We start from the raw sequence: 17,893 nt of genomic DNA, 5'->3' as shown, positions 1-17,893 counted from the left end.
GACGTAGCAGAGGTTGAGGATAGCAGGGCCACAGCATCTCTATTAGCATTAGCTCAGGTGAGCACTAGCATGTAACAGAGGTGGAGAGCCACAGCCTTGTGACACCTGTTCACCTGCTCCACTCTTATCTCCACTGTACAGTGAGCAGGTCAGCAAATTAGCAGCCCCGCGATTTTTCCACAATTAGCCTACTTTCTACCTGTTTCCTGGGAACAGCAATGAAGCACCGACGCCTGAAGTCTTCATCAACACTGGCTACAAAGCCAGACCTCATCAGCAACCTGGATTTAAATGATTTGGAGGGTCTGACGCCACAGAGAAGACCTTCAGAAGTTCAGATGAGGTAGGCTTCTGCTTATTATTATTATTATTATGGACTAGTGGTCAAATCTAAGGTTTACACTCCTGTGTCCCAGCTGTTGTGTTTACACAAGGAGAAGTTGACTTGACTTTAGTTTGTTTTGGTTGCAATTGACTGGCTAATATGATGAAAATCCTATGCAGCTCAGGATGCATTAGGGTGCTTGTTGTGATTGATGGAAAAACTGTTATCTAGATGGAGGCAGTGATGATATTCAGTTTTACAGTATGTTAGGAGAATACTGTCACAGTTATGCACTATAAATCCTGTAAGGTAGAATACACCTACAGTGTTGACATTGTCCTTAAAATTATGATTGTTGGCTGTCGCCTGGCAGTGTAAGTTTCGAAAAATGTTTCTAACACATTGTAACCTCTATAGAGAATTAATAATGCAAAACCTTGGAAGTGTAAGGAGTGCGATGAGGATATGAGGGGTCACTGAATGGTTTGAGTATGAACATGATGTGAATCATATCATGCCATGGCCTTTGCAGATCTCATACAAACTCAAACAAACACACCTACCTATAGGAGATTTTGTCCCAAAGTCTTTGAGGTAGGATAATATCCTTGGAAAAACTGTGATCCATCCGTGCAGTCGACTTGTAGAATCAGTTTGTGGGTGCATTGAATCTAGTGTCTGTCAGCATGTGGTGGCTTTTTCCTTCTTTGAGAGATGAAAGTCTATCCTTTTTACTGTGAGTCAGATTAAATCCATTTTGAGGATTTGACTCACTCTCACCGATTCACTTTGGCCTTCTTCTCTAAGTTTACTTTACTGTAGTTCAGCAGTCAGACTGGCCTCAGACTCTGCCATTTGATCCTGCTATAAGTTACAGGCCGTCTACAGTAAGTGGGCATTAGGGCTAGAGGCTGTTCTAAATATTTGGTCGTCTCCTTGGCAACAAATAGCCTACATTTCTATTTTTGTCTGTCACTGGCCACTCTTCCCCTTTGCTGTCAGACTGAACCACACCAAGTTACAAAGTGTCAGTCTCATGGCAACAAATAATCTATCACAAATGATTCTCATTTCTCTACTTCTTGTTAAGCGCTAAATTAGTTATTTATGGTATATCACTTCACTTTGACTCCATTGGTTGAAGTTCACAGATAGTATGGATTGTATTGGCCGTTTGAAATGTCAGTCAGGCTGAAGGACCCTCCCACGCTGAATATATTCTCAAGATGCAGAGAGGAAAGGCCCTGCCTGCAGCACTCTCATTTCTTCTCAGCTGAACTCCTCGACACCATATCTGCAAAGATGATGAAAGTAAGTATGATTTTGATGGCACTTGCATGTCTTTACCCTCTGTATTTAATGACACATGGACAAGCAGTGTTGGGTGATATTTTGAAAATGTGGTTGAAATGTGCAAACTCACTCTGTGCCCTGCTAATGTAACTGGACCAGCTGAGCTGTGCTTTATTTATTTATTAAGTGGCTTCTTTAATCTACAGTATCTTTTATTTAGATGTGAGATTCTTGGCTTTATGGATTTCTTCCTTTTATGGTCAAAATATTCACTACTGAGCATACTGCACTGCACACTAGTCACCTTTTAACTGGATAACAGCATGTGCATGGCTTTTCAGCTGCAGCAAATTCATAAGCTAGTTATCTGTTTATGTCATTATATTCTTCTTGTGGTAATTTAATCAGGGCGCAGTAGAACTGCTTGTTAGCATTAGTTCATATTATTCCAATCATGCTCCCTCTCTTTCTCAGTATCTTGAACTGAACATTGGCAGCGATGCATTATGGCTGACAAACTTCAGGCTCATAAACTGAGTAGATTACAATAAAGGCCCTGTATCGTTCTGGCTTCTTTTCTTGGCCACAGGGGTAAACATGTGTTTGGAAAGAACACAGGAGAGTGGGGGCAGCAGGCCTAAATCAAATTACATGATGAAATGAAATAGTAATCATGTAGTAGTAATCATGCTGAGGTCGAAATAGATGTGACTGAACTGTGATTCCTGAGTTTACCTGTTGGTATAAAAGTGTCTGTTGGTAGCCACATCTTGACACAGTCTTATACAATGCAATATGCAGTTTATATGACCTCAGCCCAGCCCACTCCTCCAGTCTCTGCACCATGTGTTGCATACGCACCTAACAGCTGGACTCTAACATGGAAAGAATGTCATACCCATGTCATCTTATTCACCCTACACTCCCTGACTTTTCATTTCATTTTGGCTGCTCTTTCAAATACTCTTTTTAACTCCAAAATGTACCTCTCGTGTTCTGCGAGAACTAAAACCACCAGCAACTTGATACTATTTCAGCCTGTGGACATTCACTGGGAGACATTGCTATTTCAGTCCAGTGGAAGCAGCGTTTGTCTCCTTGTGCTAATCATTCTGACCCTGAACCTTATCAACTAAATAAACATGCTTTAAAGGTATTTTCAGTCAGAAAGTGTGGTCTCTTGTTAACTGTACCAAACATTTTTAACATCAGCAAGTGTGGTTCCCAACAATTGCAGTGCATAAACCTCAATAAAGATATTATTCCTATCCGCTGAAAAAGTGGGCAGGGTGTGTCAACCTTTGAAATGCTATTCAGTAAAAGTCACATCTGTTGATTTTTTCCCCTTCATATGATGACAAATTTGGGATTTACAAACGTGCATTTGCATTGGTGAATCATTCCCTGTTCTGCTTCTGTTCTGATTGCATGATGGTTTCATGATGATTCAACAGCTTGTATTTCTGCTTTTTTTCCTACCACTTTGACACATGTAGTTAACATGAATGTGAAAAACTGTAAACCTATAGGTCTATGTGTGTACTTGTTTTGTTCCCTGTTCCCCAGTGGCGATTTGTGTTTCACAATAGATTGCCCAATTAGAATTTCCTAATCATGACACAGCTCAGTATTCCCATGTCACATGTACAGTTTCAACCGAGCAGAGAATTTCTGCTGTGCTTAGTCCTTTTATCCCTACTGTGTACTTGCTATCCATAATTGCACCAAGTAAAATATCATTTGGTTTAATGGCTGGTCCTCGTCGTTTTCAACATTTCCAGCCTCTGCCAAAATTGGCGTAGTGGAAAAGGGCCATGGCAAGTGGAACAGGGAAGAAGTGGAATATGTGAGCAGGCCATCAATGGCTGTAAAATTGAAAACATGTGTTGGATGGAGTAATGATTGGAGGGTTGGCTGAGGCTACTCTGGTGGTGTTATTTTAATTTATTTCTTTGCCTGTAGGTGCAATAAGAACAGGATCTAGTAAAACCCAGTAGTATTACCAAACAATAATGTACTGTCTCAGTCTCACTATCCTACCTTACCTCCTGCCATATTTTCCTGCACAGGATATGGTTGTAAAGAACATGTCCTTCAAGGTTGGACAGATCCTGACTGTTGTTGGAGTTGCCAAGCCTGATGCTTCAAAGTAAGTGCTCATATGAAACTGTAAAACTGAATACGTTTTTTTGGTTCTTTTTTTTTTTACTTTCTTTTTAATTTTCGTTTTGCGACAACAAGACAAGCTGATCAAAGAAGTAACACAAACTCACAGCCTTCCGCTGTCACAAATCACAACATACAACACAAGATAATAATAATAATGGTTCTTATCGGTGCTCAGCATTACATTAACAGTATTTTACAAAACAAACACATTTCATGCTTGTTAGACAGAATGGTCTTCAAGTTTGATTATTTGTCTCGTTTAAATCTAATGATATATATAATATCAATACCAAATGTGTGATGTGAAATATGATTGTTTGAGAAGATTCACCATAAGGCTGAAACATTATGACCAAAATATTTTAATGGATATGGGTGGCAAAGTTTCTTCAGTTGTTTTCTCTGTGAAATGCAGTAATTGAAATGACCACGAGTCATCCCTTATATAAATTAATGGAAGCGGGATCTGTGTTCAGTTAATAACTACTTATTTATCTCTTCAGTAATGATTAATGATGATTAGAAAATGCAGTTGCTGAGATTCTTGATTACTTCTTTTAACGTCTTTATTTATCTGTGCCACCAGTTTCTGTATGAATATCGGCCCCAGCGAGCAGGAAATTACAATGCACATGAACCCTCGTTTTGACGCTCACGGAGATCAGAACGCGGTGGTCTGCAACTCTTACGAGGGAGGCAACTGGTGTGAGGAGCACCGTGAGGGGGGCTTTCCATTCCAGCAAGGAGAGGAGTTCACGGTGAGGCCTGTGTGTCTGCCACATGCAATCCATGTCATGACTCTCTCTGTTAGTGACCTCTGCTGGAGAATATGTGTCACTGTACTTCTGATAACTACTTGTTAATTTAGGTATCAATTGTGTTGTGTACAAAGATGAAATCCCGGAACGGAGAAGTTCAAGGTTTAACGTTTTTGTCTCCACTTTCTTTCTCCTTCTCTCTCTGTCTCTCACCTTTATCCCACTGTCTAGTTCACCATTGAATTCACCCCTACGGAGTTCCTCGTCACACTTTCTGATGGCTCTAATATCCACTTCCCCAACCGCCTTGGTGCGGAGAAGTACTCGTGCATGAGCTTCGAAGGGGAGGCTCGCATCAAAAGCATTCAGATCAAGTAAACCCCTGCACTCCCAGGAATCTTCGGATTGAAATTCTGTTTTTCATTTTTCAGTTTGTCTGACATCAGGTAACATCGAACCCCAGCTTTAAAATTCCTGTATTCATCACGTGGTATTGGCCTTACAAGCTTATCATGTATCATCGCATTATGCAAGGATTTATACTTGTTGACATGCACAGATGCAAATAACAAAATGAAAGATGGATAGATATCACAGACATTCTCATGTAGATTTACACAGAGAAATGTGTACAGTCAGGACTGTAACTGCCCTTTCTGCACAGTTCACAGAACATCTCACTAAATAGCAAACCAAACACAAAGTATTTCCAAGCCCATGTTATCTGACTTTTATTTACTTTGCAGTATTAAATTGAACAGTGATCAGTTGCTCTTTAAGGTGCCTTTGCTTTATGTTTTCCCTCCCAGACATTCCAGATTTGTAACTGACCATAATGCTTCCCTGGAACAACTTGCAATTAAAGAATGGCCTTTTATGAGAAAAATATGGACTTTGGTTATTTCTTAAACAGTCATGTGCACAGTTTCTATTGAAACAATTGTTTTCATTTGTACTTTTTACCCCCTCATTATTTCAGTTACAGTGTTGTAGACTACCCTGTCCTCACTTGCATACGTACATATCCAGTATGTAGATGCATATTCAGTCATGTCTGTCAAATAGCGCCTTTCTCTCCTAGTATTTGGATGATGGATGATATGGATGATATTGTTCCACTTTATAGATTGCTGTATTGACATCCACAGGCCACCGACACATGACAATTATTCATAATCCCTATGTAAATGAAAATGTAGATTAATAAATCCTGTATCTGTATTGATAATGACAGGTTCAGTGCCATATACCCTACCGCTTTGCAAGGGCACTGCATTCACTGAGCATTAGAAATACTGTGCTTGATGCCTCGCTTTAGTCTCAAAACAGCCTCAGGTCTTGGTGGTATTGATTCCACATGATGTTTGAAACATTCCTTTGAGATTTTGCCCCGTGTTGATGTGATTGCATCACACCTTTTCTGCAGATTTGTAAGATGCACATTTGTGATGCAATTTTCCCACTATATGAAATCCCAGTGGTTTTCCATTGGGTTCAGATAATAGCTTGGGAAGCAACTGAAGTCGACTGAACTTGACATTGTCATGTTGATGAAACTGGTTTGAGACAACCTTTACTTTGTGACATGAAGCATTAACCTGCCAAAGGGAGGAAGTACCATTGGGAGATGGTAAATGGAGGCATTCAAAGTAACATTAATCTGTATCAGACTGTGTCGAAACATATTCCCAAAACGTTACATCACCACCAGCCTGGACCCAACCCATGGAGTCAACTGGTCTTCATCTGACCAGTTTTGGTGAGCATGTGCACACTGCAGCCTCAGATTTCTAATATTGGCTGTCAGGACTGGAACCTGATGTTATCCCCTGTTGTTGTGGCCCGTCCACCCCAGGGCCGAAGTTGCTTTTTTGTTCACCGCAATTATAGCCTTCTTCAGTTTCAACCAGTCTAGGCATTCTACTCTGACCTCTGTCATCAACACTGTGTTTCCATGCACAGTCGGTCGCTCAGTATTCTTTTTTTTTTTTAGATTTTTTTTTGATATGAACAATACCTGGCTCTCCTGATCTTTAGCGGAATGAATTCATGCATTGCATTGCTGTCACGTGATTGGATAATTGCATGAATGAAGCCAGAAATGCCAAATGAAATGTTGAGTGAGTGTATCTTACTTCTACTTACTACAATATATTTATTACCCATGTCAGCCACTAGATGTCACCTTTAGTACAGTAATTTCATTTAACAGAAGCTGGTGGGAAAATGTTGGAGAATTTAGGATATATACTGTATATATTTATTATCAGTAAATTATGATCCCTGTGATTTTTTACCAGTGATTGTGCCCACTTGATTGCATAATACCAACTTTAATTGTGTGAACAGGATATCTCACCTCGAAACTGAAGAAAAATAGTGAGAAAATATCTGAAACAACAATCCTAATTTGACAGCTCTATTGATCCAATCAGCATGGGTGTACATACATGCAGTGGCGAACATATGGAAATGAAACTCAAAATTAGATCTGGAATTAAATCTCTGCAGTAGTTCCAACCGGGGCACAGTTTTTACGTGTGTGTGTGTGTGTTTCAGAGACTTCTGAGTATTATTATAATCTAATCTGATGTAACAGAAGGAAATGTGTGTGTCAGGCTGATTTAAGGAGAGAAAAAGAGGAAGTGAAGAGGAGAGTCTCTGTGTGTGTGTGTGTGTGTGAGAGAACAGGTTTCCGTGCTCTGATCCTTCAAAACAGGCTGACGGGCTCATCTTTGGATGACCTTACCTTTCTTTTGTTTGTCAGGGTTCATTAACGGCAATGCAATACCATCCATGTGATCAGTCTGACATGGCTTCTCCAAGTGCATACTGTACTGTATTGTGTGTGTGTGTGTGTGTGTGTGTGTGTGTGTGTGTGTGTGTGTGTGTGTGTGCACGTGTGGTAATGAGTTCTCTAAAGCTACCTGGCAGTGTCAAAGGTGATCTCTCTGGAGGAGGGAAGGAGCAGATTTGGTTGCCTTGATGACCACAGTCCAGTCCCTCTCTTCTTTTCCCATTCACCCTATTTCTATCTCCCTCTTGCTTTTTCCACTCCACCCCCCCCTATTTCCTCTGTATTTATCTCTTGTCTTCTTTACCTCTGTTACCCTTTCCTCCTTTTCTCTCTTCCTCTTTTTTGTCTGTAATCCATCCCTCTTTCCACAGACCTAATTGGAAATAACTCATTTTAAAACTTCCCCTCTTCATTATTTTGTGCCAGACAAGATCAATATCCAGGGCTATGTTGTTAGTGTGCTTCTGCGCTTGTGTTTGTTCCTCATCCACATGGATAATTTTAGCAAGGGCCGCAACTGACCTCTTCCCGTTCACTTTTTGTTCATTTTTACACACACCGATGGTCAAACTAATACAGTTAGATGATCTGTGTGTAGCTGATTGACCAGTGTATTTCAAAAGAGGGGATGAATCTGAAATATTACATGGGCTGTGTGTTGTTAATCCATTGTCTCCTTTTTTTTGGTGATTTCTTGTGAAGGACGACCCTCCAGTCGCTCCACACACATCCAATCAATCATGTCGGGGCTTTAATCAACACATTCAAATCAACTTGCTTATTGTAGGCCCTGGAGGAACGCACACACAGGCACACAAACATGCACACACACACATGCCCATTTATGTAAATGCATGTGATTCCAGGAGGCAGACACCACGCATATGCTGTGTTGTCAGTTCTCTAAATCCATTTCATGTAATCAGTATCAAAGATGTTTAACATATCCCAGTGTTTCCTTCACCTGTGCCATGTCACTTAGGCAGTGTGAGTGAGTAAATGTGCTGAAATGTGTGGAAAGGGATGATTCACCTCAGCTTACATAAAACCTTTGTCTATATTTAGCGCCAGCATGACTCCAGATTTCTGCACTGAAGCTATCAGCCACACATTGAGATGTGCGTGGGCCCGCCCAGAGCTGACTGCGGTCCTGTGGATTCATATTCTACATGCCTGCATCACCTCAGGCTTGGTTTTTATCTTATTAACATGACGATACACAAACACAACCTGTTGGTTTGCAGCATCATGATACCATCCGCCTTGGGAATTTAGATGTACAGTACATTACGGTTCATTTATCTGTATGTGAGCCATGAAACAAAACAATTTATGAAATAGAACAGCTGTGCAGGAGAAGGCAAAAAAAAAAAAAACTCAGGTGACTTTGGCTGTCCCCCAAAGAGCGTTTAGAATCTAGTTCCACACAGAAATGCAAGCTGAAAAAACAACTCAAACAAAACAAACAAAGGAAAGAGAGAGGAATGGAAGGGAATCTACGTTTGAAGAAGGATGTTTATTAGTGTGGAAGGTCTGCAGCAGAGGCCGAAGGATAGAGTATATTGGTGATGCAAAACACCCCAGACACACTGCAAATGTGCATTTATAAGATTACAGTGACCAGTCAGGTGGATAATTATTTAAATTCTGCTTTTTTTTTTAATGAACTGAAAACTTTTGCAATTATTTCACCAACACAATGAATTAACCCAAGAATAAAAAAAAAATCCTCTTTCATCATTCTTTAAATGCAAATATTATAATAAAGTTGACTTAACACTGAACTGATGATTCAGTTATTTGTTTGCCTTACGAGTAAAAAATCAACAAGCCTTGTGGAACTTTGCCTAATATGTGATCATTATGAGCAATGACACCAGTCATAAATAGTAAAATTCATTATTATTAGAAATGTAGCGAAGTGGTCTGGCTACTCTGCAGGAGAGAATACTAAATTACTGTTATAATCTTTTTTCTTTCTTTTTTTTCCCAAAGTACTTTTCCACTACTTGTTCAGATAGGTCATACTGTTTCTCAGAATGCCATCATTGCTCAGCTCAGCTGGTTAGCCCTCGTGTCAGTGATGTGAGATATCGGTCACCTTTGTGAAAACATTGGTATGACTTGTCTTGTTTGTTTGTTTTCTTTTTGAATATTTTTTATTATTCTTAAAATCTCTTATGTCAAGGATATGTTGTTGATATTGATAAACTGACAGATTAATTGATTGAGTGATTTGTTTTCTTGTATTGAGTGTTGTATGTTTTTATTATGGATCTTGAGTCTGATAATAAATGATGATAATGGTGCTGAATATTGCTGTATGATATGACTTTCCATCCAATTTTAAGTGTCCCTGGAGTGGAAATCCTGCAGTTCTTCTTCTCCTGCTACCTGATATTCAAAATGGTATGGCTGACATTGATATTCTTTGGTTGTGCACTGTGGCTGATAAAACCTGAACTGAGCTGTGACCCTGACACGCAGCTTGATTCTCAGAGGAGTAGCATGTGAAATATCTGTCTATAAATATCTATCAGACTGAGAGGGACCCATTGTACTCCCACTTTTCTTCATTTGGTGATATGAAAGGACTTAAGAGGAGTCAAAGGGAGGATTGCTGCTGTAAATGACATTACTGGAGTCATATGCTTGGTGTGTGAACCTGCAAGAAATAGCTTGTTTGTGTGAACTCGGCTCTGTCAGTCGCTCTTTGTCAGTATTTTGTATGGCATTACTATCACTGTTCTGTGTACCAGTCAATCTGCAAAGGTGGAAGCCCAGGGGAACTTTTAGTGTTGTCCCGGGCAAACTGCAGAACAGCCCTGACAGCTACACTGTCACTGATCTGCCACACAGTGACAGTGACAGTGACTGTCTGAGTGTGTGTGTGTGCGCAGACGAGTATGCACAACAGCACAGATGACCTTTTGCATGGAGGAAGCCCTTTCAAACATCAAGTATCAGTCCTTAGCCGCACTTATATCTAATGTTATCTGCTGTTACAGCCTCTAAGAGAAGAATTCAAGTAGAGTAATAGATGTACGATCTGTCTGTCTGCATCTAAGTGAGATAAATGTACTGCATAGTGTAGTAAAATGCAGTATACCACCTAGCCTATAGCCTCCAACCACTATTGTAATGCACCTCACACATATTGTGTCAAAGTTACTCTCCCTGTCTGCTTAAGTTGTCTTTAGGGCAGAAGTAAAGCTCATCACCATGTGAACTGACCACCTACGTATAGGTTTGATTTCATACATACATCTGGACAGCTGTTGTAATGCTGCAGCCTTAACTTAGACTGACCTCTAGTGCCACAACTGAAAACTGACCTGTGCCGTCTGATGTTGAATTCTAATTTCCCTGTTTAGAACCGGTGTGAACGTGTGTCTTTCTGATCAGAGCAACAAGTGGACATGCAGCTCTTAGGAAAGGTATGAATGCGCCCAAGATGCATTGGTATCTGACAACATTCAGATAAGTCCCAGCTCACAGTGAGGTGAACTGCCTGTACTCAACTGATGTGTGTGTTTCCTGTGTGTGATTACATACTCAGTGACGTGCTGTATCACTCTGCCTATCAGCTGTTCAGGGGTCAATGACGGGATGCAACCCAATGTTAAGTGGTGTAACCAGTATTCTTTCAAGAAAGAATCTGACTATATACAGGAAAATAAATTTAGACTCCAATGTGGAATAAATGTAATTATTTTTTGCAATGTTTCTTGACAGTTTCTACATAATTTGTCACATTATTTAGAAGAAAAGCAATGTTTTAGGTTCATGTCCTGCTCAGTATTGTCAAATACATTGCATTAAAATTTAAATATAGAAATACAGCAAAAATCTACTTCAATTTAAAGTTTGGTGAAGAAAAAAAAAAAATAGTAGACCTACACTTAAATCCACTGTAGGTGGATAAAATAATTAATACTTCTCATTCTTTTGTGGTTACACCATTTGATATTTTCAGGGCTTTCTTACTAATGTTTTTTTAAAAAGGTTCAAATGTCATAAAAACAACATGAATACAAAATGTATATTTTAACAAATCTGATGCATCCTTTTAAAAGATTTTTTCAAAGATATTTCTCAATTTCTTATCTTGCCAATCTTATTTGTCACTGACCCTTAGATCAGTGGTGTTTGGATACAGCGGAGTGGGTGGAGGAGTACTGAGTGAATTGGTTACTTCCAGATAAACAAACTATTTTCCGACCAGCTTACGCATTGTAAATTTGACTCTATGTCCTACTCTTCAACTGGGAATTTTTATCGTCCTCATCGGAATCGTCCCTCATTCACAACAGTTTACTGCCTGTGTCTCGGTGCAGCGCGATGTGCTGGTGTTTCTTGTGGGGGGGGGGTGACCTTTCTACTGCAGATAATGATATTATACTTAAAGGGATAGTTCACCCAAAATTCAAATTTCACCCATTATCTACTCACCGTCATGTCGACTAAGGGCTGGGAGAATTTTCAGAGTCCTACGTGCCTTCTCTGAGTTACGGGGGGGGGGTCCGGTCCGCGCAGCAGTATTTGTCCATATAATGGTTGTGAATGGTGCTCACTTTTCTTAAATTGTTCCGCCGGTCAGTGCAACAGGAAGAGCAGTGAACTGTGACACTGGGAGCTTCCGCTACAAACAAGCTTAAAACATAGACTTATTTAATTTTTTTCGGAACATTTTCTCATGTTGGAGCTTCAATACAAGAGGGACATTACAGACGAGCACTATGGAGGTATTTGGATGTTTTTTGGTGTGGACGAACAAAAGTGAGCACCATTCACAACCATTATATGCACAAATACTACTGCGCAGACCCCCCCATAACTCCGAGAAGGCACGGAGGACTCTGAAAATTCTCCCAGCCCTTAGTCGACATGAGGGTGAGTAGATAATGAGTGAAATTTGAATTTTGGGTGAACTATCCCTTTAATGGCCATTTGTACCTCATACAACCCCACTTCAAAAAAGCAGAACTATCCCTTTAATTTCAACTGGGTCATATAATCTCAAATCAAACTCTGCCATTGTGCATTTACTAGGAATAACGATCACAACATTTCACTGATTGTTGAACCTACCAAAGCTCCTCCTATCTAGGCCACCTTTTCAAAAGTTTGAAAATACATTGTGGTCTCTCCCCCTTCTGTTATGTAGCCGAGATGGCCATTGTTGATCGCAAGCATTCGTGGTTTCACACTTAACATTCTGACTACTTAGTGCAGCATATAGTAAACCCTCCAATCGTCACACTTGTCACTGTGAATACACTAAAAATAGCAAGTGTGAGTATGGGAGGTACACGCATTTGTGACAAAGCACTAGCCTGTGTAGTTTTCATTTCCAGGCCAGCAAAGTGAAACTGACGTACGAGTTTACTGGAGACGTATGTGGAGATGCGTTCTAATCTCAGGTGTGAACCGATGTGCTCAGAACTGTCCACTTGTGAGAGGCGTGCTAATGCCAGGTGTGAACAGGGCCAACATGTGTGAACAGAGCTACCACTCTACCCTATTCCCTCAATACATCAAACCTTCAGGGTGTGATGCAGAAACCACCGACCTAACTGTTCAGTCGAATCACTGCGGGTTCCTACTGAAGACTTACAGCCTTGTATCCGTTTATTATGCTTTTCAACCACTGATGATTAACCTCTATTCATAAATGCACTAGTTTCACAACACTTAGAATTATCTATTATATGCCAGTGTACCCTGTTTATGCCTCAGGAACATTTACTTATTATTTCACAAAACCCTTTTAGATAAATGTGTTTGCTAAATACCTAAGTTTGAAATTTAATTTGGGCCAGAGGTCTTACACTACAAATAATGGTTTTGCGAGTCAAGCATTCATTACAATGCATTGATCTGTGCTTACGTGCAATTCCGAGGGATCATAAATTTTCCTCTAGCAAGTATGTAATGAGTCACAATCAGGAAAGGCCTTCGTAATTTAAATGCCAGGTCCACCTTAAAACAGAATTTGTATTTAACATCCTCGTAAACCTGGAAAGCACCGTCACAATGCTGCAATAGTTTCAATCTGACCATGTCTACCAGTAAATTAAACTTCTGATCTATTACAGGGTCCATCAGGCGACTATAAATGTTGAACAGAGAGTTCCATTAACTGCTCCAAATATTGTAGGGACGGGGATGTTACATCAAGTAAATTGTGGGCTAAGTTGTGGGAGTTGTGTGATTCATATTTCAAATATGTCCGTAAGAACAATATACCACTCATCTGGTGGGGTGGGGGTGGGGGGGCAAAAACAATACAAAGCAAAACAGGTTCTTCATATTTCTAACGACTTAGGAATAAAAGACGATGCTTCATTAACGTTCTTTTTTTTTTCTTCCTCAGCAGAACTGTCAAATGAAACATTGTCCTAAATGACAAAACTACACTGAAGGAGCTGACAAGAAACACACTGTGATTGTATTGCGATTGTGGGTGTGTGCCAGAGATAAAATAAGCATAAGGGGCCCATAAGCTCCGCGGTGGTCCAAATCCACACAGCACTCTGAACGCTAGTTTGCTTACTGCTGACTGTAAACACAGGGACAGGTTTTCATATGTAGGCCCAGTGTTCTTTTGACGTACTCGTCCCCATCTGTCCGGCGTTGGCTGGCTTCGTCTGGCAGCTTTGCAGCACAGTCCTCACGCCTTACTGTCTCCCACTTGCTTTACTGTACATCACTTCCACCAACATTCAGTCTTGCTTGTGTCCAGTCAGTGTGGCAGCTTTACTGTGTGAGGAAATTAAGGTTGTACTCTTTTTTTTTTTTTTAATCAAAGAATCATCATCTAAATGAAGACTATTTTTCATCCTGTCATATTCTGTCCTTTCTCTGAGTAGCCATCTGTTTTTCTTCAATTTTATTTCATGGCTATCCTCATTTCACCGTGGCTAGTTTGTGGTCACTGAGCCTATATTTGGTCAGGACCTGTCTTTGTGTTTTAATTCTGAATGAACGCACATAGATACACAGCGACCGGATCATCTTTATTTAGGTCCAGGTAGCAGTGACGTCCGTGTTGTATTTTTATATGTATGACAAAGTTTTTTTTTGTCCCCCCTTGTCTTCTTCCCTCCCCCCCGTGCCTTTCTTTCCTGATCCCCCTCCTCCCCTATCACCTCGGCTTCTTCACACCCCTCCCTGAACTCATCTTTTCCTTTATCCGCTCTGTTGCCTCTTGCCACCACCTTTCTCTCTCTCTCACCCTCCGTCTGAAGAAATGTCCCTCGTAATCTCTCTCTTTTACTTCAGGTTTACTCACACTCGCCCCCTCAGGCAGGGTGAGTCAGGTGTGACCACATCTCTGGGTTGCAAGTATATACTGCTTGGGTTACATCTACACACACACACTCCAATCTCTACACCACACAGCACATGTTCCCCACGGTTTCTCTGTCAGATATGGGTTTCTCCAGCTGTCCGGCTTTTGCATCCACATCATCCATGCTGTTGTCACTTTCCCATCTCTGCTCTGTCTTGTGCGTGTGTGTGTGTAGGTATGTGAGGCATTTTCAGGTCTCTGCACTGTTGAAATGATATGCATCCTGTCAATTTGAATCAGTGTGCTCTGGACCTCCATACACCCACACAGTCTGTGTGTGTGTGTTTGTGTGTGTGTGTGTGTAATGTCAGGACAAAGAATACAGTGATGTAGACAGTTTTCTCATGTGTGTAGTATTACTTGGATACATGCAGGATCAAACGGAACTGCACAAAATAATAGTTTATGTGTTTCGGGTGTATAGGTAGCCATACGTTATTTCTTAAATGGACAAGTTGTGACCTGCACATTCATAACGCTATGAGATAATAACGGAACGTTACGAGACAGAGTTGTTTAAGAGATAAATTCATGCAAAACTGCTGATGCATGTTGCGTTCAGGGACAGTTTTTCAGCAAGCAGTCTCTGTATTTACCTCGAAAATAGTTCCGTCTAGTAACGTGCCATTATTATCTCATAGCGTGGTAAATGTGCAGGTCACAACTTGTCCACGGAAGCGTTTTGGGTTGTGTATTTTATGAGTTTGAAGAGGGAAACCAAGAAATTCCATTAGCCTCCGTAGCGTAGCTCTGAGCAGCGATTATGGCAATGGGCCAATTTGCCAAAATGTTGAACTATCCCTTTAAAGTGTGTTTCAACAAGTATAGTGTTATTATGTTTAAATAATGTTCCTGTTTTATTGTTTTGCAGGCGTTGAGGCTATCAGTATGAGTGTGACATTCCTTCATTTTTACCGGTACAGGTGGTGCCTTCTCCTCCCTTTCTCATTTTTACATCCCCCTGTCCTCATCCCTTTATTTCCCTTCACTCACCCACCCTTTCCCACCTCCACCCTCAAACCACAGTGGCCTCCGCTGGGCTCCGCTTGCTACTTTTCTTGCATGTCTGCCTGAATGTTTGGATCGATAAGAGCCGGCTGCGTAATAGAATTAGGCTCTAATGGAAAGTACAAACTAGCTTTCTATTTACTAAATCCCTCCAGGGGGGTACTGGGTAGGTAAAGAGCAGACTGTGAAATGAGACTGTAGACGAAGACGCTTGTGCACAATTTTCACGCGTGTGGTTGTGTGTGCGTGTGTGTGCGTGTCTGCACGTTTGTCCGTGGGATGAAGGGAAATACTGTAAACAGACTGGAGATCAAGTCAAATTGGTTTAAATTCTTCAGCTTCTGTCTCAACGTCAGGTAAATGGATTTTTCCACCAGTGACGAGTGTGTCTGGGGACAACAGGAGTTCATACACTTATTTTGATTCATACTTTCATTTTGTAAACCACATATAGTCTCGTTTTTATTTGTCAACAATATTGCATTATATATTTAATTATAGTTATCATCACATGACCACCATTAATGTTGTGTATCGTCTCGTTTTCGTCGCGTGACAGAGGTTAGTTGACGATGATATTTTGTAATTTCATTGACGAAAACAACACTATTTGACTGGTCCTCTTTTAATTACATCATCACCTTGCGCCCCCTTCTTCTTCTTCTTACTCTTCTATGGTTTCATGACACATGAGTGGAGCACCACAATCTGTTTATCTCGAGTAGCTTAATTTCTAATATTCAATGACTGCATTTCGATAAGCATCTATTGACGTTAAATCATGGATTTAGTTGCAACACCACAGCAACCACCTATGGATCAACCACCCCACCCAATTTGCCAAACTTGGAAAGACAGCCACAACCACAAAATTATGGAAATGTAACATTTATTTTTATGTTACAATGTTCAATGAAATAAATGGCTCTTCTTTATCTTCATAAGGTGTATGTGTATTATTAAACTATGTTTAGGCTTATATAGGGCTTACTGTAGCCTCGTAAACCAGGCTCTCGCGGAAATGCATTTCATTTCATTTCTCGGGAGAGTCTGGCCTCATCTCCCCTCTAAGCGTTTGGGGTGGGCAGGAGCTGGGCGGGAGTAGTAGCAAAGACGCTTTAATATCTTTGGTAGTAGCGTTGACAGACAACCCCATTCAGCTAATCAGCAAGTTGGTGTAGTGACGGGGCTTTGCACCAGTCGGTCCCTGATTGGCCAACGTGCTGTGTCAGTCACAGCGGGCGACGCTGATTGGCTCGGCCTTCTGAGGGTTTCAGTCCAAACGCTTAGAATGGGGATGAGGCCAGACTCTCCCTCGGAATGAAATGAAATGCACTTCCGCGAGAGGCTGGTTTACGAGGCTAGGCTTACTGTACCGATTAATCTTATTTTCATCATCATCGCGATGTAAACACAGCACAATAAATACACTGCAAAAGTTTGCCTGAAATGCAGTGAGAAAGTTTGGAGTTTGTTTACAGTGCACAAGCTTTCCGCTCTTCCTTTCTGTTTCTGGTGTATTTGTGTGGCAGTGTTACAGCACCACTACAGGCCTGCGTATGTACTACAGCATGTTGAGTCATCGCGATATTTAACAGTGTCATCGATATTCTGCAGGTCTAGTTTATAATATAATAGTGGCATAAAATAATCTGAAAAAAGACAATTACATCATTGATCGCAATTATTTGTACAGCAATTAATCGTCAACTTAAATTTCATTATTGTGACAGCCCAACTTGCATCTGAAGCAAACCTGAGAGAAAAAAATTGAGAATGACTTAAACGTATGTAAGAATATGAACAGGAGTGATACAAAGGAAAATATTGTTTAGTCGGTGTGATTTTTGTTAAAAACAAAACATTTGCTGCCAATGCACAAAGCTAACAGCACATGACACAGCTAAACAAACAATCCATCAGTCCACTGGGCATAAAAACAAAAATCACAGCTGGGGTTTAATGGAAGCAGAGCTGTTGTGCGGATTGCTTTTGATGCACCAGTGTTTACATTTAACAGACCAGGCCTAAATGTGAACATTTGAATTTGAAATAACAAGAACAACTTTTTTTTGTGAATTTTACTTCTACCTTATTGTTGCTTTTTCCTCATCTATTGGATAAGGTTCTCTGCCTTACGGCTTAACTTTACACCCCCACCCCCCTCCCACCCCTCTTTGGCTATCTAT

At 40.6% G+C, this 17,893-nt stretch overlaps 1 protein-coding gene across 1 annotated transcript; it reads left to right on the top strand.

Moving 5' to 3' along the window:
* Nucleotides 1-1,565: 1,565 nt before the first annotated feature.
* lgals2a (lectin, galactoside-binding, soluble, 2a) lies at nucleotides 1,566-5,431 on the top strand. Its single transcript, XM_085784504.1, has 4 exons — nucleotides 1,566-1,636; nucleotides 3,688-3,767; nucleotides 4,374-4,545; nucleotides 4,777-5,431. Exons 1-4 carry the CDS (start codon nucleotides 1,628-1,630, stop codon nucleotides 4,921-4,923), a joined length of 408 nt encoding a protein of 135 aa, XP_085640630.1. The 5' UTR covers nucleotides 1,566-1,627; the 3' UTR covers nucleotides 4,924-5,431.
* Nucleotides 5,432-17,893: the final 12,462 nt, after the last annotated feature.

Source organism: Trachurus japonicus, chromosome 8 (genome assembly GCF_045865225.1).
Source record: "Trachurus japonicus isolate A0001 chromosome 8, Traja_1.0".
Taxonomy (NCBI): domain Eukaryota; kingdom Metazoa; phylum Chordata; class Actinopteri; order Carangiformes; family Carangidae; genus Trachurus; species Trachurus japonicus.
Note: the sequence above shows the minus strand (reverse complement) of the source record. Positions and strands in the feature narration are given on the sequence as shown.

What these genes read in the sequence shown, in the direction of transcription:
- lgals2a (XM_085784504.1), top strand. An exon ending in GCCAAGCCTGATGCTTCAAA is followed by an intron (nt 3,768 to 4,373) that starts GTAAGTGCTCAT and finishes CTGTGCCACCAG; the next exon opens with TTTCTGTATGAATATCGGCC. An exon ending in AGCAAGGAGAGGAGTTCACG is followed by an intron (nt 4,546 to 4,776) that starts GTGAGGCCTGTG and finishes CCCACTGTCTAG; the next exon opens with TTCACCATTGAATTCACCCC.